At 37.2% G+C, this 24965-nt stretch overlaps 2 protein-coding genes across 2 annotated transcripts; both read right to left on the bottom strand.

Annotated features, from left to right (window-relative positions):
• Window positions 1-94: 94 nt before the first annotated feature.
• Window positions 95-23360, bottom strand: LOC146463543 (uncharacterized). Its single transcript, XM_085084390.1, has 13 exons — window positions 23172-23360; window positions 21552-21647; window positions 18934-19029; window positions 16491-16586; window positions 12185-12280; window positions 8062-8157; window positions 6825-7028; window positions 6389-6484; window positions 5067-5228; window positions 4710-4787; window positions 3680-3747; window positions 2285-2335; window positions 95-289 (listed from the first exon to the last, which is right to left on the bottom strand). The coding sequence occupies exons 2-13, from the start codon at window positions 21640-21642 to the stop codon at window positions 95-97; spliced, it is 1329 nt and encodes a 442-aa protein (XP_084940516.1). The 5' UTR covers window positions 21643-21647; window positions 23172-23360.
• On the bottom strand, window positions 8516-11877 carry LOC146463544 (uncharacterized). Its single transcript, XM_085084340.1, has 9 exons — window positions 11853-11877; window positions 11694-11789; window positions 10886-10981; window positions 10025-10120; window positions 9598-9693; window positions 9323-9418; window positions 8916-9011; window positions 8686-8781; window positions 8516-8613 (listed from the first exon to the last, which is right to left on the bottom strand). The coding sequence occupies exons 1-9, from the start codon at window positions 11875-11877 to the stop codon at window positions 8516-8518; spliced, it is 795 nt and encodes a 264-aa protein (XP_084940466.1).
• Window positions 23361-24965: the final 1605 nt, after the last annotated feature.

Raw genomic sequence — 24965 nt, 5'->3', positions numbered from 1 at the left:
AACGTGTAACCGCGAGCGGGGGAAGAGGGAGGGGGACTCGGAGGTCTGGGGGATAGGTAATTTGACGCGAAAAAATTCCAATAGTGTTTTTGAATCAAAGTTTGGACCCCATCCCACCTCCATCAAAAATTCCTGGATACCCCAGTGAATCCACGGTCTTGATGACATTGAATCGAGGGGTTCTAATATCTTTCTTAAAACCAACACTGCTCTGGTTCACTGTACGAAGGCAAACCGGTTCTCGAACTGAACCCGAGGGGTCACTTTGTGTTCCCTCCCCCTTTCGTAACTTCAAAGCCATTGGGACTTCAGCAGTGAAACTTGGATGGTATATAGCATGTCCAAAACGGTTTCCTTTGAGCTCCACAAAGTGGAGCTCTTAGATCTGCCACCTGCATTTCCCGATATCTCCGGAACCACAGAAAATCCTCCAATTGGTTGAGAAGTTATTAAAAGCAATAAATAGGAACCAAATGGTGTAAAATTGTAAAAGTTATAAGAGGAGAAAAACTGGGCAGTCAAGATCTTGTTTCTATGACAACAGCAAGCCACGTAAAAAAACAATTATTGTATAAAAATGTTACCAAATAAATTTTAGGAAAATTCACCAAGTTTGGTGGTGTTTGCTTTTTTTATTTAGGAAGTTATAAGTATTCAACGCCAGCTTGACGCAGCAGCACGCAGCCTGAATAGGGTTAAGAGTATAAGGTCTAGTCCGGATCGCTCGTGCGCTTAACCTTTTTAAATGACATTTATTCTGTTGGAAATTGTAAATAATAAAACTGTTTTCTACCCTAACAAACAGGGCCTACCAAGAGTAATCTAATGCTAACACTTATTTGCTTTAAAACAGAGAACCTCTATGCTTTAACGTAAAATAAATAACAATACCTTTTGAAAACCTTTCTTAAAACGTTTAAAAGCTGAGAAGAGCAGTTGAGAATTGCAACCAAAAATCAGCTTTTTCAATTCGAAGGAAACCTATACGAACAGGTGGATGGTGTTGCTATGGGTTCGCCACTGAGACCTCTCATGGCTAACGCATTCATGTGTAACATCGAGAAACAACTAGAAACCGAAAACAAGATGCTTGCCTTTTACAAACGCTATGTAGATGATACGCTTAGCGCAATGCCTGATTTTGAAACAGCCTCTGAGTTCCTAACGACATTGAACAACAGTCATCCTTCTATCGATTTTACAATGGAGCTTGACGAAAACGGCAGACTCCCCTTTCTGGGATTGGATATAATCAGGAATGGATGCCGGTTAGACACGAAGGTGTACAGGAAACCAACGGTTACGGGGCTACTGTTACATTACCACAGCCAAGTGAACAGTAGATATAAACGGTCATTGCTGAACCATGCTCAACCGTGCATTTAAGTTCTCATCTACGTGGAAGCTTTTTCATCAGGAATGTGAACGCCTCAAAGAGATCTTTTCCCGACTACGCTACCCAGACAAACTTGTGATCTATACCATCCACCAATTCATTGATTCAAAAGTATCTGAGGATTCACGTACCCAACAGCAAGTACCAGAGAAGCAAGAAGCCCCAATCAGAATAGTGCTGCCTTTCAAAAATCAGAAATCTGCAAACGCAGTGCACAGACAACTTGGAGACCTCAGTCGGAAGATCAATGTGGATATCATCCCGGTGTGCACAAGTCGGAAGATCAAGGATGAAATTAAAGTGAGGGAAGACAAGCCACCCCTTGTAAATCAACAATGCGCTGTGTATCACTTTCAGTGTGGCCTGTGCGATGCAGGCTATGTTGGCTACACGTGCCGACACCTATACCAGCGAATTGAGGAGCATAAGGGAAACCACCTGAGGGAGCAGTACAACATGGCCCCAAATGCCATTGCGCGAAGTTTAAAAATAATTAAGAAAGTGTCAAAACAAACTTGATTGTCTTCTTTTTGAAATGTTTTTCATCAAAGAACCGAAACCATCACTCAACAAACAATGCGATTCTATCTGAGCTAAATTATTTGTTTAGACCAGTTCTTAGCAAGCCTTATCGTTACTTCATTGTGTTATGTACTTCTTAAACTTTATAAATACTTATCATTGACATGTTTTATCACATTTTAGCGTTCATGACATTCTTACCGATTTTTAACTCTTTGTAATATATTTATGCTAAGGTTTTTATTTTTTACGCGCACTTGAAAATGGCTTCGGAGAGGTCGAAAAGTCGTGATCTTTTAGCGTGTATTTTTATCGCAAAATCTATTTCTAAGAAACTACTCATGAAAAGAAAGTAAATAACAATACCTTTTGAGACCTGCTTCTGAGTTCCAACAGCGTTGCATTTTCTTTGTCAATCTTTTCAAAGTTAAGGTTGTTACATTGTAAAGAAAGCAGGTTAATTTCGATGAGACGTTATAATCACAATTTTTAGTTGTACCTGATCGGCTGCTTTTGCCATAATTCATCGGAAAACTCGAACGTTTGAGGGTCTCCCAGATCTCTAGTGCGAATCGGCCCTCAGCGCCCGGACGGGATAAAAGGCAATTATGTTTGTAGCATTACAACGAAGCTGGCGGTGAATTTCTTTGAACCTCAGGTTTCTCGAGCACAAAGGTACTCGATTGTTACCTGACATGGTCTTTGAAGCGGTTTTTTGCGGTAAAAGTAGGCCGGGGTAAAATAGCGTACATTAAAGTGGTTCTCTTGTGTTCTCTTTCAACTACTGCAATCAGATAAGAATAATAAGGCATATACATACATATACTAAAACTTTCTTTCACTTGTAAAATTGTGTTAATCAGTCACTGCTTAGGGAGGAAGTGAGTTGCAGAGCATCCTATATTTTATATTGTGGCAGTATAAAAACGTAGAAATGCTAATCATGACATTTTTTATTGATTTATTGATTGATTTATCTATTTATTTATTTTTTGCAGGGGGGGGGGGGGCAACGCACGTTTTGCGTGGAGACATACACGTAATTCAGTACTGTCTTTCATTATGAAAACAACCTTATTACATCCGGGAATGTTTATGCTGCACTCAAAAACTCATTAATAATTCATAAGCCCATGGAGCTATCAAAGGGTCGACAAAACATCACGTGCAGTGGTTTAAAACCCGCTAAAACCACCTCCTTATTAGTATGCGGTGTTTAATGTTTTTCTGGTATGCTACTCTCCAACGTTCACAAAAGCATAATTGTCCTGACACACGCTTTTCCAGGAATGTTTTTGAAGCCGATCAAAAACTCGCAGCATGTATTTTATCGGGTCTAAAACCACTCGGCTTCCCGATAAAACACTGCTGCTCGTGTTTTGAACATTACTTCTCAAACTCATTAATAATTCATGCAGTCAAAAGCCAATAAATGACCTCCATTTCGGTCAGGTGGATGAATCTTGATACCCCAATGAAACACCAGATGAAACACCACCAGGTTTTCATCTGAGATGAAACATGTTTTTCATCTGAGATCAAACATTTGCATTTTAATGAGATTAATTTCTTATTGTTTCATTTGAGAAGACATGTCAAAAACTCGGGCTTCGTGCTTTATCACGGGTTCCAAATACCTCGAAACAGATGAAAGCACTCGGCCTGCGGCCTCGTGCTTTCATCTGTTTCTCAGTATTTGGAACCCGTGATAAAGCACTCGCCCTCGTTTTTGACATATTACATGAAAGAACCAAAGGATACTGCTAATCCTTGATCACACCACGTGATCGCTTCTTCAAACAGATTCAGCTCCACACAAGCACTTGCTCCTAGAAAACATATGTGATAACTTGATTTTTTTTAAGTCAAGTAAGTTTACTTCAAAATTTAGTTTCTATGTTTGCGCACATGTACTTATCGTGATAATGACAGTAGAGGAGGATGAAAAAGGATCGCCATTGTGCAATACAGCTAGGGTGCGTTCGATTGGCCCTATTCCGGAATAGGAATACATACAATAATTTCAATAAATTCCTCACGAGGTTTCTGGAGTTACTAAAATACAAAATCGCTCTTAAATTATCATGTGTCAGCGAAAGTTTGCAGAAATGTCTTCCCAAATTTACTTAAAAGAGAAATCTAACAGCTATTTCGCTTATTCTTATTCTGGAATAAGGTCAATCGAACGCAACCTAACACCACTTTATGAACAGCCGCTTAGCGGTCTTCGCAATAAATATGGTATTTTAAATGATGAAACCCGCTTAATATGGACACAGAGGCGACGCGAACACTTCATACAATAAAAAAGTTTATTGCAGTCAATCTCAAGAGTAACGAGGGGTCTGGGAACGAGATTGGTAGTCATTGGGTTTCAGTGCCATGCGCAATGTCAGACATCTGCACGACGTGTGATAAAAGTAGGGAGGTTCAAAGATAATAACATGTTTCTGTTCAATCATTGACTGGCGATGTGCAGCAATACACTGTTCTTTCAGTTGAAACATATAAAATCGCATATATACAAGGTAGCATCCTTCATAATAATACATCGTGTAATACACACTGATACAGAAAACCAGTTCTAAAAACGGATGGATATTGTATAAATTCGCGGCTCGTTGGCCTACCTGGTGTAATAGAGTCATGATCTATATATTAAGTTATATTTTGCAAAACATTGTTAATGGCCGTCACTTTAAAGATTGTATGGTAGATATCGTGGCGGTACATTTTTGCAGTTAACTCGTTACTTTCTTTTTCTTTTGTCTACAATTTTAGGACATCTTACCTCTAATGATTGCTTTGGCATAGGATGGTTGTAATTCAGTGGCAACTTTCGCATCACTTAGTGAATCCCGATAATTCCCTAAAAATTATAAATAGATAAATAAATTTATTTACCCTCAGGCTGAAGCAGCTGGCCAGACCTCTGCGTTCTCTGAGACACGAGGAAAGCTAGTTGGTGCAGGACGTAGTAAAATCGGCTAAAACCGGCGCGAAAAATGTTTTGGAGAACGAGCGAAAGAGCGTCTGGAAACGAATTCAGGTACGGTCCAATTCATTTTCACAACTCAGTTGTGCTTAAATACAGTAACTAAATAAATGCTGAATAAATAAATAAATAAATTGAAATAAAACATCTCACCTAAACGAAAGTGCGCTGCCGCCCTGTTGCAATACAGTTTGGCTTTCAGTTCTTCATCCTTGAAGTTCACTTTAATTCCTTCCGTGTAAAAGTTGACGGCGTTACGGAAATTCCTCTTCCCGTATTCATCATTACCTTCATTCTTATAAACCTCTGCTATTGCTAAATGAAGAAAATTAAAATATAGTTATTAAAAGGCAATGGTTAAGCCCGTATGCAGCCCGTCAAACTACTTCATTATAGTGTTGTATATTTTGTAAGCATTTTTGGCGTTGACCGTGCACAAATCACAATAGATCTTGAAATGTGTTGGAGGAAATCACCAATAGGAAGATATTTAACTGTAGCATGAAAGTTAAAAGAAACGATTGTGCACGGTCGTGGCCCTTCCAACATAAATTGCAACACCATTGTTAACATGGCAAGGTTTCATAACCAGTCCCTCAATAGCCCAATTTCGATATATCGAAATTGGGCTATTAACTATGATGAAAAGATCTTTGACACCGGCTTGGGAGTACTGTGTTTGTCACGCTGTGTGTGGTTTTGTCATGTTGTTTTAAGCCGTTGTGCTTTGTTGTCGCTTGCTCGTTGGTGTATTTTGTTCAGTGATTTTTTGTTCGTTATTAAGTTGAGTGATTTGTCTGTAAGGTCATGGCGAATTGTGTGTATACATTCCCTATACTATTTTTCAGCATACATATTTTAAATTTTAATATTTTATTCTCGGTGCTCTAAGGGTAATTTGAAGTTAGAGAAAAGGTACCTTGTCAAATACTTAAGCAGTTTCGACCAAAACAAGAGAAATTTCCTTGACAGTGACCCTGCAGTAACCTGAACAACGGTCAACTTTTATTTGAGCCCCAAATTATATAACCTAATGTAATTGTATAATTGTATAACCTAATGTAAATCCGGAAGTCCGGTTTTCAAGTCCCGCCTCGGCCACGCTTATAAAGAGCCAGCTGGTTTGTCTCCTGCCAGCTGGGAGGTTTAGCATGTTATGTTCGATTTGATTATTATTTGTTTCCCGTTATTTCTGAGTGGAATGCCTGTGATCTAGCTTTGGGTAGCTAAGTGCATTTCCACTATAAACAAAGAACTTTTTCTTTAATAATGGGGAGGTAAAAGGCCTATATTGGGGGGAGGGTGGTGTTGAAAATAACCACACCATAGGATTAAAGAGGACAGGGAGGGTGTTGATAAGAAAGGAAAAGAAGGCCTTAACTGCACCATTTTCCATTAGCTATCATCCGTTGACTCAACGTTTTTGCAACATTTAATGTTAGGGATAACCGGGCAAGTAAGTGACGTGACTCTACCTCTCAAAGTGTCATCATCAAAATCCAAAGTATCCTCACCAACTGGTGTGACGTCACTTCCAGGTTTGGCTTTGACTTCGCTGTTTGCCATGGATGCTGGGAAAACGAATACTTTTAGGTTAAGCTTAAATAATCAGCGATACATGGACTTATTGTCAACTGTAAGTTAGATACTGGACAAAGACAAACATTCCAATATTAAAAAGAACTGTTTAATTTCACTGCAGTGTCCACTCAAACCTTGTCATTACGAACAGCATTGCATGTTATACAGCGATATCCAAGTAGAATTACGAATTATCACTAACTATGAGTACACACTTTTCATCCCACAATAAATCAGTCAAAAAAGAAATAAAGAAAAACCAACAAACAAACCATTAAAAAATAAACACACAAGTAAACAGTGAATGATGGAAAAAACATGAATCCTCACCTTTCAAAGTGTCATCATCACACTTCCAAGTCTTCTCACCAGCTTGTTTAACAACATTTTCAATTTTGGCTTTGTTTTCAGTGCTTGTCATAGATGCTGGAAGAGGATAACAAGAATCCTCACCTTTCGAAGTGTCATCATCAAAATTCAAAGTCTCCTTATCACTTGGCGTGACGTCTTTATTTTTACTGTTTGCTATGGATGCTGGGAAAGGCAATCGAATACTTAATCGGTACTCTAAGATTAAAACTCAGTTCTCTGTCAACTGTGAAGATTACCATAGAACAGTTTCCAGTCTAAAAATGACTTCTGGTAAGAGAAAAACATAAATCCTCACCTTCCAAAGTCTCATCATCACACTTCCAAGTCTTCTCACCAGCTGGTTTGACAACATTTTCAGTTTTGGCTTCGTTTTCAGTGCTTGTCATGGATTCTGGAAGATCAAATATTTCAATTTAATCAGTATACTCAGCTTATAAGTGTAACTGTAAACTTTATATAGCGCAACTTTCTATATAAGATGATCAAGTGCACTTTTTATACGCAAAGGGAAATAGAAAATATATATAAAATCGCAGACCACAATAATTATAAAAACTTAATTAAGATAACTGAAATTAAAAACTGTACTCCACCAGGTATATGCTACGTTAAAGTCGTGTGTCTATAAAAGCTTCTTAACGTAAAGAAGAACGGTTTTCCACTCTTAAATAACTTCTCCTACGATAATAGCATGCGGAATCCTTACCTTTCGAACTGTCATCATCAAAATCCAAAGTCTCCTCACCAGCTGGTGTGACGTCACTTTCAGGTATGGCTTCGCTTTCACTGCTTGCTAGAGATGCTGCGATAGGCAATCAAACACTTAATTAGTAGTCAATAGGCGGCGGCGGCTTATCAAAACCCGGGACTGGATTTGTTTTACCCATTGACTGAGAGCTTGAAGCCTCAATGTTTGCGTGGACGTTAGATGAACAAGTATTAGAAATAAATAAAAGGAAAACAGAAAATGATAAAACATTACAAGAGCAATCAAACAAACAATTATGCAAATAAAAAATAGCAACAAACAAACAACACCGAAAACCGGAAAGAGTTTGTAACTAGTTCTGGCGGATCTACGGAGGAGTTTGCTGTATCCATGGACTGAACTCACTTCTCTTTCAACTGTGAAGATTAACACTGAACAGTTTTCCAGTCCAATGACTTCTGATAAGAGAATAACATGAATCCTCACCTTTCAAAGTGTTATCATCAAAATCCAAAGTATCCTCACCAACTGGTGTGACGTCACTTCCAGGTTTGGCTTTGACCTCGCTGCTTGCCATGGATGCTGGGAAAACGAATATTTTTAGGTTTAGCTTAAATAATCGGCGATACATGGACTTATTGTCAACTGTAAGTTAAATACTGAACAAAGAAACATTCCCGTATTGAAAAGAACAGTTAAATATCACTACAGTGTCCACTCAAACTTTGTCATTACGAACAGCATTGCATGTTATACAGCAATATCCAAGTAGAATTACGAATTATCAGTAACTATGAGTACACGCTTTTCATCCCATAATAAATAAGTAAATAAAGAAAGAAAGAAAAACCAACAAACCAACCATTAAAAAACAAACACACAAGCAACAGCAACAACAACAAACAAACAAAACAAAAATCCACAGAAAGTTTCTTGCCAATCAGGCGGCTCTACACTTTGGGGAGGAGAGGGTAGGGTTTACAGTTAAGAGGCGTTTGCTATTTCTTAATCCATGCACTGAACTCAGTTCTCTTACAACTGTGAAGATTAACATTGAACAGTTTTCAGTCTAAAAACGAATTCTGGTAAGAGAATAACATGAATCCTTACCTTTCAAAGTGTTATCATCAATATTCAAAGTCTCCTTATCAGTTGGCGTGACGTCACTTTCAGGTTTGGCTTTGCTTTTACCGTTTTCTTTGGTTGCTGGAAAATGCAATCGAATAATTAATAAGTACTTTAAGATTAAAACTCAGTTCTCTTTCAACTATGAAGATTAACATAGAACAGTTTTCCAGTCTAAAAACGACTTCTGGTAAGACACAAACATGAATCCTCACCTTTCAAAGTGTCATCATCACACTTCCAAGTCTCCTCACCAGTTGGTTTAACAACATTTTTAGTTTTGGCTTTATTTTCAGTGCTTGTCATGGATGCTGGAAGATCAAATATTTAAATTTAATCAGTATACTCAGCTTCCAAGTGTAACTGTAAAATTTATATAGCCCAACTTTCCATTTAGGATGATCAAGTGCGCTTTTCATATGCAAAGGGAAATAGAAAATATATATAAAATCACAGACAACAATAATTATAAAAACTTAAGATAAATGAAATTGAAAAAACTGTACTCCATCAAATATATGCTACATTAAAGTCTTGTGTCTATAAAAACTTCTTAACGTAAAGCAGAACGGTTTTTCAGTCTTAAAATAACTTCTGCTACGATAATAGCATGAATCCTCACCTTTCGAAGTGTCATCATCAAAATCCAAGGTCTCCTCACCAGCCGGTGTGACGTCACATTCAGGTATAACTTCGCTTTCACTGCTTGCTAGAGATGCTGCGATATGCAATCGAATACTTAATTATAAAACGTAAGATAAATGAAATTGAAAAACTGTACTCCATCAAATATATGCTACGTTAAAGTCGTGTGTCTATAAAAGCTTCTTAACGTAAAGCAGAACGGTTTTCCAGTCTTAAAACGACTTCTGCTACGATAATAGCATAAATCCTCACCTTTCGAAGTGTCATCATCAAAATCCAAAGTCTCCTCACCAGCTGGTATGACGTCACTTTTAGGTATGGCCTCGCTTTCACTGCTTGCTAGACATGCTGCGATATGCAATCAAATACTTAATTAGTACTCAAGCGGCGGCGGCGGCTGATCAAAACCCGGGACTGGATTTGTTTTACCCATTGACTGAGAGCTTGAAGCCTTAATGTTTGCGTGGACGTTAAATGAACAAGTGTTAGAAATAAATAAAAAGAAAACAGAAAATGATGAAACATTACAAGATCAATAAAAAAAACAACAACAACAAAAACCGGAAAGAGTTTGTAGTTATTTCTGCACTGAACTCACTTCTCTTTCAACTGTGAAGATTATCATTAAACAGTTTTCCATTCCAACGACTTCTGATAAGATAACAACATGAATCCTCACCTTTCAAAGTGTCATCATCAAAATGCAAAGTATCCTCACCAACTGGTGTGACGTCACTTGCAGGTTTGGCTTTGACTTCGCTGCTTGCCATGGATGCTGGGAAAACGAATACTTTTAGGTTTAGCTTAAATAATCAGCGATACATGGACTTATTGTCAACTGTAAGTTCGATACTGGACAAAGATAACATTCCAGTATTGAAAAGAACTGTTAAATTTCACTGCATTGTCCACCCAAACCTTGTCATTACGAACAGCATTGCACGGTTATACAGCAATATCCAAGTAGAATTGCGAGTTAACACTAAATGTGAGTACACACCTTTCATCCCATAATAAATCAGTAAATAAAAAAAAAATTAAGAAAAACCAACAAACAAACCATTAAAAAACAAACACACAAACTAACAGCAACAACAACAAACAAACAAAACAAAAATCCAGAGAAAGTTATTATTTAATCTGGCGGCTCTACACTTATGGAAAGAGAGGGTACGGTTTACAGTTCAGAAGTGTTTGCTACTTCTTCATCCATGCACTTAACTCAGTTCTTTTACAACTGTGAAGATTAACATTCAACAGTTTTCAGTCTAAAAAACCAATTCTGGTAAGAGGATAACATGAATCCTCACCTTTCGAAGTGTCATCATCAAAATTCAAAGTCTCCTTATAAGTTGGCGTGACGTCACTTTCAGGTTTGGCTTTGTTTTCACTGTTTGCTATGGATGCTGGGAAATGCAATTGAATACTTAATCAGTACTCTAAGATTAAAACTCAGTTCTCTTTAAACTGTGCAGATAAACATAGAACAGTTTTCCAGACTAAACACCACTTCTGGTAAGGGAAAAACAGGAATCCTCACCTTTCAAAGTGTCATCATCACACTTCCAAGTCTTCTCACCAGCTGGTTTGACAACATTTTCAGTTTTGGCTTTGTTTTCAGTGCTTGTCATGGGTGCTGGAAGATCAAATATTTAAATTTATTCAGTATACTCAGCTTATAAGTGTAAGTGTAAATTTATATGGCGCAACTTTCCATATAAGATAATCAAGTGCGCTTTTCATATGCAAAGGGAAATACAAAATATACATAAATTCGCAGACAACAATAATTATAAAACTTAAGATAAATGAAATTGAAAAACTGTACTCCATCAAAATATGCTACGTTTAAGTCGTGTGTCTATAAAAGCTTCTTAAGGTAAAGAAGAACGGTTTTCCAGTCTTAAAACAACTTCTGTTACGATAATAGCATGAATCCTCACCTTTCAAAGTGTCATCATCAAAATCCAAAGTCTCCTCCCCAGCTGGTTTGAAAACATTTTCAGTTTTGGCTTTGTTTTCAGTGCTTGTCATGGATGCTGGAAGATCAAATATTTAAATTTAATCAGTATACTCAGCTTACAAGTGTAACTGTAAACTTTATATAGCGCAACTTTCTTTATAAGATGATGAAGCGCGCTTTTTATATGCAAAGAGAATAGAAAATATATTTAAAATCGCAGATAACCATAATTATAAAAACTTAAGATAATTGAAACTGAAAAACTGTACTCCATCAAATATATGGTACGTTAAAGTCGTGTGTCTATAAAAGCTTCTTAAGGTAAAGAAGAACGGTTTTCCAGTCTTAAAACGACTTCTGCTACGAAAATAGCATGAATCCTCACCTTTCGAAGCGTCATCCTCAAAATCCAAAGCCTCCTCACCAGCAGGTGTGACGTCACTTTCAGGTATGGCTTCGCTTTCACTGCTTGCTAGAGATGCTGCAATATGCAATCGAATACTTAATTACTACTCAAGCGGCGGCGGCGGCGGCTGATCAAAACCCAAGACTGGATTTGTTTTAGCCATTGACTTAGAGCTAGAAGCCTCAATGTTTGGGTGGCCGATACATGAACAAGTGTTAGAAATAAATTAAAAGAAAACAGAAAACGATAAAACATTAGATGATCAATCAAACAAACAAACACGCAGATAAAAACAACAATAAACAAACAACACCGAAAACCGGAAAAAGTTTGTAACTAGTTCTGGCGGATCTACGGAGGAGTTTGCTCTATCCATGGACTGAACTCACTTCTCTTTCAACTGTTGAGATTAACATTGAACAATTTTCCAGTCCAACGACTTCTGATAAGAGAATTACATGAATCCTCACCTTTCAAAGTGTTATCATCAAAATCCAAAGTATCCTCACCAACTGGTGTGACGTCACTTCCAGGTTTGGCTTTGACTTCGCTGTTTGCCATGGATGCTGGGAAAACGAATATTTTTAGGTTTAGCTTAAATAATCAGCGATACATGGACTTATTGTCAACTGTAAGTTCGATACTGGACAAAGACAAACATTCCAGTATTGAGAAGAACTGTTAAATTTCACTGCACTGTGCACACAAACCTTGCCATTACAAACAGCATTGCATGTTATACAGCAATATCCAAGTAGAATTACGAGATATCACTAACTATGAGTACACACTTTTCATCCGATAATAAACATGAAAATAAAGAAATAAAGAAAAACCAACAAACAAACCATTAAAAAATAAACACACAAGCAAAAAGCAACAACAACAAACAAACAAAACAAAAATCAAGAGAAAGTTTCTAGCCAATCTGGCGGCTCTACACTTAGGGCAGGAGAGGGTAGGGTTTCAATTAAGAGGCGTTTGCTATTTCTTCATCCATGCACTTAACTCATTTTTCTTACTGTACAACGTTAAAGATTAATATTGAAAAGTTTTCCAGTCTTAAAACGAATTCAGGTAAGAGGATAACATGAATCCTTACCTTTCGAAGTGTCTTTATCAAAATTCAAAGTCTCCTTATCAGTTGGCGTGACGTCATTTTCAGGTTTGGCTTTGTTTTTACTGTTTGATATGGATGCTGGAAAATGCAATCGAATACGTAATCAGCTCTCTAAGATTAAAACTCAGTTCTCTTTCAACTGTGAAGATTAACATTGAACAGGTTTCCAGTCTAAAACCGACTTCTGGTAAGAGAAAAACATGAATCCTCACCTTTCAAAGTGTCATCATCACACTTCCAAGTCTCCTCACCAGCTGGTTTGACGTCATTTTCAGTTTTGGCTTTGTTTTCAGTGCTTGTCATGGATGCTGGAAGATCAAATATTTCAAGTTAATCTGTATATTCAGCTTATAAGTGTAACTGTAAAATTTATATAGCAAACCTTTCCATATAAGATGATCAAGTGCGATTTTCATATGCAAAGGGAAATAGAAAATATATACAAAATTGCAGACAACAATAATTATAAAAACTTAAGATAAATGAAATTGAAAAACTGTACTCCATCAAATATAAGCTTCCTTAAAGTCGTGTGTCTAAAAAAGCTTCTTAACGTAAAGCAGAACGGTTTTCCAGTCTTAAAATAACTTCTGCTACGATAACAGCATGAATCGTCACCTTTCGAAGTGTCATCATCAAAATCCAAAGTCTCCTCACCAGCAGGTTTGACGTCACTTTCAGGTATGGCTTCGCTTTCACTGCTTGCTAGAGATGCTGCGATATGCAATCGAATACTTAATTAGTACTCAAGCGGAGGCGGCGGCTGATCAAAACCAGGAACTGGATTTGTTTTACCTATTGACTGAGAGCTTGAAGCCTCAATGTTTGCGTGGACGTTAAATAAACAAGTGTTAGAAATAAATTAAAGGGAACAGAAAATGACAGTACATTACAAGATCAATCAAACAAACAAACATGCAAATAAAAACAGCAACAAACAAACAAAACCAAAACCCGGAAAGAGTTTGCAACTATAGTTCTGGCGGATCTACGGAGGAGTTTGCTGTATCAATGGACTGAACTCACTTCTCTTTCAACTGTGGAGGTTAACATTGAACAGTTTTACGGTCCAACGACTTCAGGTAAAAGGATAACGTGAATCCTCACCTTTCAAAGTGTCATCATCAAAATTCAAAGTGTCCTCACCAACTGGTGTGACGTCACTTCCAGGTTTGGCTTTGACTTCGCTGCTTGCTGTGGATGCTGGGAAAACGAATACTTTTAGGTTAAGCAAAGATAATCAGCGATACATGGATTTATTGTCAACTGTTAGTTAGATAATGGACAAAGACAAACATTCCAGTATTGAGAAGAACTGTTAAATTTAACTGCAGTGTCCACTCAAACCTTGTCATTACGAACAGCATTGCATGTTATACAGTAATACCCAAGTAGAATTACGAGATATCACTAACTATGAGTACACATTTTTCATTCCATAATAAATAAAGAAATAAAGAAAAACCAACGAACAAACCATTAAAAAACAAACACACAAGCAAACAGCAACAACAACAAACAAACAAAGCAAAAATCCAGGGAAAGTTTCTAGCCAATCTGGCGGCTCTACACATAGGGGAGTAGAGGGTAGGGTTTACAGTAAAGAGGCGTTTGCTATTTCTTCATCCATGCACTTAACTAAGTTCTCTTTCAACTGTGAAGATTAACATTGAACAGGTTTCCAGTCTAAAACCGACTTCTGGTAAGAGAAAAACATGAATCCTCACCTTTCAAAGTGTCATCATCACACTTCCAAGTCTCCTCACCAGCTGGTTTGACATCATTTTCAGTTTTGGCTTTGGTTTCAGTGCTTGTCATGGATGCTGGAAGATCAAATACTTAAATATATTCAGTATATTCAGCTTATTAGTGTAACTGTAAAATTTATAAAGCGCAACTTTCCATATAAGATGATCAAGTGTGCTCTTCATATGCAAAGGGAAATAGAAAATATATATAAAATCGCAGAAAACAATAATTATAAAAACGTAAGATAAATGAAATTGAAAACTGTACTCCATCAAATAAGTCGTGTGTCTATAAAAGCTTCGTAACGTAAAGCAGAACGGTTTTCCAGTCTTAAAACGACTTCTGCCACGATAATAGCATGAATTCTCACCTTTCGAAGTGTCATCATCAAAATCCAAAGTATCCTCACCAACTGGTGTGACGTCACTTTCAGGTTTGGCTTTGACTTCGCTGCTTGCCATGGATGCTGGGAAAACGAGTATTTTTAGGTTTAGCTTAAATAATCAGCGAAACATGGACTTATTGTCAACTGTAAGTTAGCTACTGGACAAAGACAAACATTCCAGTATCGAGAAGAACTGTTAAATTTAACTGCAGTGTCCAATCAAACCTTGTCATTACGAACAGCATTGCATGTTATATAGCGATATCCAAGTAGAATTATGAATATCACTAATTAGTATATACCATACAAGTGAATAGCGCTTTTCGCGCGCGCTGATTGGCTAGCTCGGAGGTGATTAGCCAAGTACTATTCACCTCCGAGCAACCGAAGAGAAACAAGATGGCTTCCTTTTTCGCCACGGTTACTTAAGAGGAAAATATTTCGATAAAAGAGACGGCTATTACAAAAAATAAAAAAATGACAACAAATTTTGGTTTGACGGCATTACATGGTAAGTTATTTCATCTTTCAAACCTCATATTCTAAGGCAAAAAATAAAAATACAATGCATTGTTTACGAAAACTGTCGAGCACTATAATTACAATGTAAACAATGAAACATCTAATGTTTTGTAGTATGGTTTCAACAACAGGACACATTTCACACAACAATCAAAGAAAAGACACGTGAGCAACTGAACAAGTGCATACAGAAGTTTTATTTGTCTACAAAAAAGCGAGACGGAACTTTCTAAAATAAGAAATCGTTTACCGCGCGGCGCGCTAGATTTTAAAATTTCCCGCCAGTTGTCGGTATATTGTCAAAAATAAAGTAATTTTTGGTCCACTTCTTATTCAGCTTGCGTGGTATATACTAAAACATTATTATTCACCTCAGTGTCGGTGAAAGTGATGGATATTTACCTCCATCACTATTCACCTCCACTTCGGTGAATAATTGTTAACTATGAGTACACACTTTTCATCCCATAATAAATAAGTAAATAAAGAAATAAAGAAAAACCAACAAACCAACCATTAAAAAACAAACACACAAGCAAACAACAACAACAACATCAACAAACAAACAAAACAAAAATCTAGAGAAAATTTCTAGCCAATCTAGTGGCTCTACACTTAGGGGAGGAGAGGGTACGGTTTACAGTTAAGAGGCGTTTGCTATTTCTTCATCCATGCACTTCACTCAGTTCTCTTACAACTGTGAGGATTAACATTGAACAGTTTTCCAGTCTAACAACGAATTCTGGTAAGACGATAACATGAATCCTCATCTTTCGAAGTGTCGCCATCAAAATTCAAAGTTCCCATATCAGTTGGCGTGACGTCACTTCCAGGTTTGGCTTTGTTTTTACTGTTTGCTATGGATTCTGAGAAACGCAATCGAATATTTACTCAGTACTTCAAGATTAAAACTCAGTTCTCTCACAACTGTGAAGATTAACATAGAACAGTTTTCCAGTCTAAAAACGACTTTTGGTAAGAGAAAAACATAAATCCTCACCTTTTAAAGTGTCATCATCACACTTCCAAGTCTCGTCACCAGCTGGTTTGACAACATTTTCAGTTTTGGCTTTGTTTTCAGTGCTTGTCATGGATACTGGAAGATCAAATTTTTCAATTTAATCAGTATACTCAGCTTATAAGTGTAAGTATAAAATTTATATAGCGCAACTTTCCATATAAGATGATCAAGTGCGCTTTTCACATCCAAAGGGAATAGAAAATATATATAAAATCGCAGACAACAATAATTATAAAAACTTAACATAAATGAAATTGAAAAACTGTACTCCATCAAATAAATGCTACGTTAAAGTCGTGTGTCTATAAAGGCTTCTTAACGTAAAGAAGAACGGTTTTCCAGTCTTAAAATAACTTCTGCTACGATAACAGCATGAATCGTCACCTTTCGAAGTGTCATCATCAAAATCCAAAGTCTCCTCACTAGCTGGTGTGACGTCACTTTTAGGTATGGCTTCGCTTTCACTGCTTGCTAGAGATGCTGCGAAATGCAATCGAATACTTAATAATAAAAACGTAAGATAATTGAAACTGAAGAACTGTACTCCGTCAAATATATGCTACGTTAAAGTCGTGTGTCTAAAAAGCTTCCTAACGTAAAGCAGAACGGTTTTCCAGTCTTAAAACGACTTCTGCTACGATAATAGCATAAATCCTCACCTTTCGAAGTGTCATTATCAAAATCCAAAGTCTCCTCACCAGCTGGTGTGACGTCACTTTCAGGTATGGCTTCGCTTTCACTGCTTGCTAGAGATGCTGCGAAATGCAATCGAATACTTAATTAGTACTCAAGCGGAGGCGGCGGCGGCTGATCAAAACCCGGGACTGGATTTGTTTTACCCATTTACTGAGAGCTTGAAGCCTCAATGTTTGCGTGGACGTTAAATGAACAAGTGTAAGAAATAAATTAAAAGAAAACAGAAAACGATAAAACATTACAAGACCAATCAAACAAACAAAAATGCAAAAAAAAAAAACAGCAATAAACAAACAACACCGAAAACCGGAAAGAGTTCGTAAGTAGTTATGGCGGATCTACCGAGGAGTTTGCTGTATCCATGGACTGAACTCACTTCTCTTTAAACTGTTGAGATTAACATTGAACAATTTTCCAGTCCAACGACTTCTGATAAAAGAATTACATGAATCCTCACCTTTCAAAGTGTCATCATCAAAATCCAAAGTATCCTCACCAACTGGTGTGACGTCACTTCCAGGTTTGGCTTTGACTTCGCTGTTTGCCATGGATGCTGGGAAAACGAATACTTTTAGGTTTAGCTTAAATAATCAGCGATACATGGACTTATTGTCAACTGTATGTTCGATACTGGACAAAGAGAAACATTCCAGTATTGAGAAGAACTGTTACATTTCACTGCAGTGTCCACACAAACCTTGCCATTACAAACAGCATTGCATGTTATACAGCAATACCCTAGTAGAATTACGAATTATCACTAACTATGAGACAGTACACACTTTTCATCCCATAATAAATAAGTAAATAAAGAAAGAAAGAAAAACCAACAAACAAACCATTAAAAAATAAACACACAAGTAGACAGCAAAACCAAAAAAGCACACAAAACAAAAATGCAGAGAAATGTTTTATCCAATCTGGCAGGTCTACACTTAGGGGAGGAGAGGGTAGGGTTTACAGTTAAGAGGCGTTTGCTATTTCTTTATCCATGCACTTAACTCAGTTCTCTTACAACAGTGGAGATTAAAATTGAACAGTTTTCTAGTCTAACAACGAATTCAGGTAAGAGGATAACATGAATCCTCACCTTTCGAAGTGTCATCATCAAAATGCAAAGTCTCCTTATCAGTTGGAGTGACGTCATTTTTAGGTGTGGCTTTGTTTTTACTGTTTGCTATGGATGCTGGGAAATGCAATCGAATACTTAATCAGCTCTCTAAGATTGAAACTCAGTTCTCTTTCAACTGTGAAGATTAACAGAGAACAGTTTTCCAGTCTAAAAATGACATTTGGTAAGAGAAAAACATAAATCCTCACCTTTTAAAGTGTCCTCATCACACTTCCAAGTCTCCTCACCAGCTGGTTTGACAACATTTTCAGTTTTGGCTTTGTTTTCAGTGCCTGTCATGGATACTGGAAGATCAAATATTTAAATTTAATCAGTATACTCAGCTTATAAGTGTAACTGTAAACTTTATAGAGGTCAACTTTCCATATAGGATGATCAAGTGCGCTTTTCATATACAAAGGGAAAAAGAAAATAGATATAAAATCGCAGACAACAATAATTATAAAAACTTAAGATGAATGAAATTGAAAAGCTGTACTTTATCAAATATATGCTACGTTAAAGTCGTGTGTCTATAAAAGCTTCTTAACGTAAAGCAGAACGGTTTTCCAGTCTTAAAACGACTTCTGCTACGATAATAGCATAAATCCTCACCTTTCGAACTGTCATCATCAAAATCCAAAGTGTCCTCACCAGCAGGTGTGACGTCACTTTTAGGTATGGCTTCTCTTTCACTGTCTGCCATGGATGCTATGAAATGAAATGTTTAATCAGTATACTAAATTCATAAAATGTAACTATAAGTTAGGTGCTGAACTATGACTGAACACACACTGTAACAGTAAAGTGAATTTTTTTAAACCTGAAAATTTAAATTTTCAGTTTGTATACAAGCAATCCTTTCTGCCAGCAGTTATGAATTTGCTTTAGAGGGCGACAGTTTCGAAGTATAATGACAATTTATTTCTTGGCAGGATATAAATAGGCTACAACGTTGTTTCAGCTTATCACGCTGCACGACGGGTGAAGAAAGGGTTCAAGGGTCATGCCTCGGAACACTTCTGTTCTCTGGTTATGCGAGAAAGCTTTCCCAGGTTATCAAGAACCATTTGCCTAATGCGCATGCGTACGCTGATGACACTGAGCTTGATTTGTCGCTCAGGCCAGACAGTTCAATGGGTGAGACGGAAGCAAGAGGTGCTATGGAAAGATGTATCAGGGCCGTAAGGGCGTTGCTGATTGTTGATAAATTAAAGCTGAATAAAGACAAGTCTGAATTCATGCTCTTTGGAACTCGCCAGCAACTTAGCAAAGTTAGAACTGACAGCCTTATGGTTGGTGAGACGCAAGTAAAATCAGTCAGTGAAGCTAGGAATTTGGTTGTCTGGTTCGATTCTAATCTCCAGTTTCGCAGCCATATACACAAAACATGTCAATCAGCTTTCTTTTCGCTATATAACATAGGACGTATAAGAAAATATCTGCCTTTTGAAGCAGAATTGACTACTGTAATGCAATATTATATGGTTTGCTTGCCGTACACGTTAATAGGTTACAACGCGTTCAAAACGCTGCCGCCAGGTTGTTGACGAATACAGCACGTTATTCGTACAATACACCTATAATGATTAATCTCCATTGGTTACCCGTTAAATTTAGGATCATTTTCAGGGTAAATTTGATGACTTTTAAAGCTCTCCATGGCCAAGCACCAGCATATCTTAGTGATATTATATCATTCAAAGGCAATTCCAAATTATAATTTAAGATCAAATTTTAGTAATTTATAAACTTGCCGGACAATTAGATCTGCCAAGACCACTGAGGCAGAGCTTTTTCGGTAGCTGCCCCATTTTTATGGAACTCTCTTCCGGAAAGCCCTCGGGCTTTAAGTAGTGTAAATATTTTTAAGAAACAACTGAAAACGTAAATTGCTTAAACATTCTTAGACTATGTACTATATAGGTTTTTTATCGCTTTTTAATTTATTGTTAAATTTAATTTTGTCCATTTTGTTATTTAACTATCATATTTCCTGCGGTTTCTTTTAGATATTTTTTAATTTATTGTAAAGCGCATTAAATCATATACATATAATGAATTTTGCGCTATATAAGTATTAAATTTGTTTATTATTGTTACTATTATTATTATTATTATTATTATTATTATTATTATTATTATTATTATTATTATTATTATTATTATTATTATTATTATTACTGTCCGAAACATATTTTTCTTTCCACGCAAATACAAAGTCCAAATATTTTGCTTTCGCCAGATTTTTTATTATTTCGTTTGGTCATATGATGCGCCAGTTAGAACTAATGTGACTTCAGCTATACATGGAAAACGAAATTTTAATGTATTCATAGTTTATGAAACAATACTTGTTGTTTGCTGTGCTTATATCCAGTGAAAATGTTTTCCAAAATTTTAATGTCTATTTACCCTTACTTGTACAGTAGAACGTCAAGCAAAGTGTCAATAGTGAATTCGACAATTAAATTAGGTTCCAAGTTTTCTTAAATTATCACACAGAAATTAACTCCAGTTTGACTCAATGTATTAATAATAGTATAGCACAATAATATCTGCATGAGTTTGGCCATTTAAATAAAGATTGCCTTTTGCCATCGGCTAATTAATTCACTTTTTTTTCGGAGGGGGGTGAAGAAAGTGTCAAAAAAAGGTTTTGAATTCATTTCCTGCCTCCTTTTCGCGAGTATTCACGCTTTTTTTGTTGTTGTTGTTCTTTGTTCTTGTTTTGTTTCTGCTTTAATTGCTAATATGGTCTTGAAATCTGAATCCGCCAAAAAAAAAATTCATCACTCCGCCACGACGGAGTGATGAACGCTTGTAGCAAAATAGCGGCGGCTGATCGAAACCGGAATCGGATTTCTCATTCATTGAATGAGAGCCTGAACCTTTATTGCCTGCGAAGCGACAGCCGGAAATTCGTCTCCATTCGCAGGCTAGAAGCCTTAATGTTTGTGTGAACGTTGAATTAATATATGCTTCAAATAAAAACAACAGAAACAACTGATTAAACATTATAAAAACAATCAAACAAACAAACATGCAAATAAAAACAACAACAAACAAACAACACCGAAAACCGGAAAGAGTTTGTAACTAGTTCTGGCGGATCTACGGAGGAGTTTGCCGTATCTTCACCCATGCGCTTGACTCAGTTCTCCTTCGACTGTGAAGATTATATCGAACAGTTTAACAACGACTTCTGTTAAGAGAATAACATCTCGCCTCACCTTTCGAAGTGTCATCATCAAAATCCAAAGTCTCCTCACTAGCTGGTGTGACGTCACTTTCAGGTATGGCTTTGCTTTCACTGCTTGCCATAGATGCTGCGAGATCAAATATTTAATCAGTATACTCAGTTTATAAAGTGTAACTGTAATTTAGATGCTGAACTATGACTGGACACACACTGTAACAATGAAGTCAACTTTTTCATTTTCAGTGTGTATGCACCCAAACCTTTCTGCTAGCAATATTACATTAACGTACAACAGTTTCAAAGTATAATGACAATTTATGTCATCATAGCGGACTAAAAACAGGATGCAACGCTGTTTTAGCTTACCATGTTGCACAGTATGTCAGTCGACTTTACTGTTTATCATGGTGCGTGAATAATTTTCATCCACTTCCGTTTAGCGCGGAAAGTGAGGCCGTCGTCGTCCTCTGTATCATACCGATATTTGATAGCTAACAGTGCAAACCTCAATGGCAGTAAAACTATCTTTCATCAAGCTTTTTCCTGTGTTTATTGTTATTTATACTGTTATATGTTTTCTGGAACATATAATTAAAAGTGAAATTGAGCTTTCAAATTTAGATTTCATGAGGACACTTTTTCTGTCTTTAAGGCCTGGTTTGCGACCTAAACACTAGCCTGCAGAACAGGCTTATTTTATGCGCTTACTTATAAAAAAGAATGACAACAGATGCCTGTCTTACTGTCTACGCAAGCGCAAGGGATTTTTTGCCATATTTCAAAAAGGTTTCATTTTCTATTGACCCACCGACTAGCAATAAAAATAGAAAACAATAAAAAAAGAAAGTTTTGAATTCATTGCCTGCTTCCATTTTAGCCGGAGTGTTCCGGTGTTTTTGTTCTTTGAAAACATCTTAATATGACGCTGAAATTTAATTTCCGCCATCGTAACGAAGTTTTCCAACACTTTTTGGAATGATGATGGCTTGAAGCCATAAATAAAAAGGCGGAGTGGCGGTCATGTTTAAGATGAAGAACAAGTAGGAGTTGATAAATAAAGCGTTCAGGGACGGGACAAAAGCCAACGTTTCGACTTTGCTGTCTTCTTCACGGAATGAAAATACTAGCTTGAAACGCCGGAGCTTCTTTTCACGTTTCAGGGCCTATTGTTCAATTCCTACTTACCTAGTCGAAGGCGCTTTGCAATTTACACATTTTTGTCAACTCACCCGGAAGATTGAAGAAAAACTCGCTTGGAATTTTCTACTTCTTGGCTTTTTTAACTGGGCAGTAGTTAATTCAGGGTTGATCAGATTGTCTGTGAGGCTTTCCTCAAACCAGTAAAATAAGAGAGGAGACTAAAATTTGGAATCAGGACGGCAAAAGTATATATCACCCACTTCGCTTGCCGAGATTTTTCTAAATATTTTCCCCCCTTATGAATAAAACAGTTAAAATACGGCACTCAGTCAAAATCTATGTTACCAAAACTAACTTAGTAACGTTAAATTCGCTAGCTTTGTCCAGCCATTGTCGAATACGCGCGCACATTTCCTGATTTGGACCGTTAATGCTGTATTGTTATAAATATAATCCATAATTAAATGCTTCTATGTTTAACGTTTTTGTCAGAGGAAAACATTTTGCATACCTTAGTTGCTGCTGAAATGGTCACATGGCTTGGTGTAGGACGGGGTTTGATGATCAATATTTTAAAAGAAGCACTTGTTCCATGAGTCACAAGTTATAAAATGAGTGATGATTAAACTGACAAGTGTTGGTCCACAGTTCTGAACACCAACTTGACGCACCCCAACACACGGTGCTCGGAATAAACTAATTGACCTAATAAACCGCAGTAGAATATCAAAGGAAGTCCTGTAACTAGGACAGATGACATAACCATTCTATAGTATTTAAAACATATTATTCAGTTGAAATCCTTAAAATATCCCATTCTTAATTCCTATTTTGGTAATCTTTGCGTATTCAGGGTTAGTGTTTCGTTTTCCGAGTTTCGATTTCCGATTGCTTCGGTTTCCAGTTCAGGGTGACTCATTTTCAAGTTCAGGGTGCTTCAGTTTCAAACGCACAAATTTCGTTAACTTTAAGCTCAGGAATTCGAATAAGTCGTCCCATTGTCTCTATTCCTCTTTACCCTATCAACCATCCCATTACAGGAGCCAAATTTGCCACTGAATTTTCGCAGTATCTTAACGTTGAGTTTGTTTACCCAGACAGACCTCGACGCAGTTTTATATTCACTCAGCTTTCTAACCAAAAGCTGCAACAAATCCCAAAGGTTTTGGTAGCAATGAAAAGTTTCAGTGTATAACGCGCGCAAGTGCCAGGATCCTCGATACCGTAAAGTTCCGATAGTAACGACCCTCCGAAAGTAACGACCCCGCGAAAGTAACGTCAAAACTTTGTGGCTTCTAATGAATCCCGAAAAAAGCGAGCCCCCGAAAGTAGCGAACCCCCGAAACTAGCGAGTGCCCCAAAAGGTAACGAGACTAAGGGTTTTTTAAATTACGTTATACACAAACCGAATACCTTTATTGTTTTCCAATCCATAGGCCTGGAATTTTTAATGTGCAATACTAATATCTTTTTCGTTCATTGACACTGATTGATTACGATAAAGGACTTCACAACAAGGGAAAGCTTTAAGCCATCATTTATCCTTGACATCAGGTCACAGCTGATGGCGTAATGTGAAAACTAAACTGTCTTAATTTCGTATTAACAACATCCGGAACTTTTCTCAAAATTAATATTAAAAACTCTACATACTGCAGTATAAAACGCATTGATGTGTCATGGACTAAAAGCACTGAGTCTGAGTCGAGAAAAATCAATTCGATTTCCTCTTCATCGGCTGATTCATTCATGCGTTGACCGGTAGACCATGGATGTTTTTTTTCACTGTCCCTGCTACCAGAAATGGGCAGTGCAATACCACATTTCACAAATGAACGGATAACTGTCTTTCAGCCGACGCGAGATCTCTTGGTATGCCGTGCCCACTCATTTCGTGAAAAGCACACGCCGATCACCAGCGCTTACTCTTCCACTCATAAATAGCTCCGGATTTGCGAACAAGTGTTTCGTAGTGAGTCTGTCAATATTCTTCTTAAATTCCGCATTGAATGCAACATCAAGTGGTTGAATCTTGCTCGTTGCGCCTGAAGCTAGGTGCAAACCCCAATGTCGTCTGGCACTCTTGCGTCAGAATGGTCTTTATTCTATCTGTTGTTTGAGCTCTGTACGAATCATATTATTTTTCATTTCGGAAGAAAAGAGATAGCGCTAGCTTTGTTTCATGGTTTTCGTTCCCCGAAAATAACGACCCCCCGAAAGTAACAAGCCCCAAAGGCTGCTAATTCCGAAAGTAACGAGGGTCGCTACGGCTCGTGCCTCTCTGCACTTCTCCGGTGTTCTTAAA

This window comes from Pavona decussata, unplaced genomic scaffold, assembly GCF_977016875.1.
Source record: "Pavona decussata unplaced genomic scaffold, jaPavDecu1.1 SCAFFOLD_175, whole genome shotgun sequence".
Classification (NCBI taxonomy): domain Eukaryota; kingdom Metazoa; phylum Cnidaria; class Anthozoa; order Scleractinia; family Agariciidae; genus Pavona; species Pavona decussata.
Note: the sequence above shows the minus strand (reverse complement) of the source record. Positions and strands in the feature narration are given on the sequence as shown.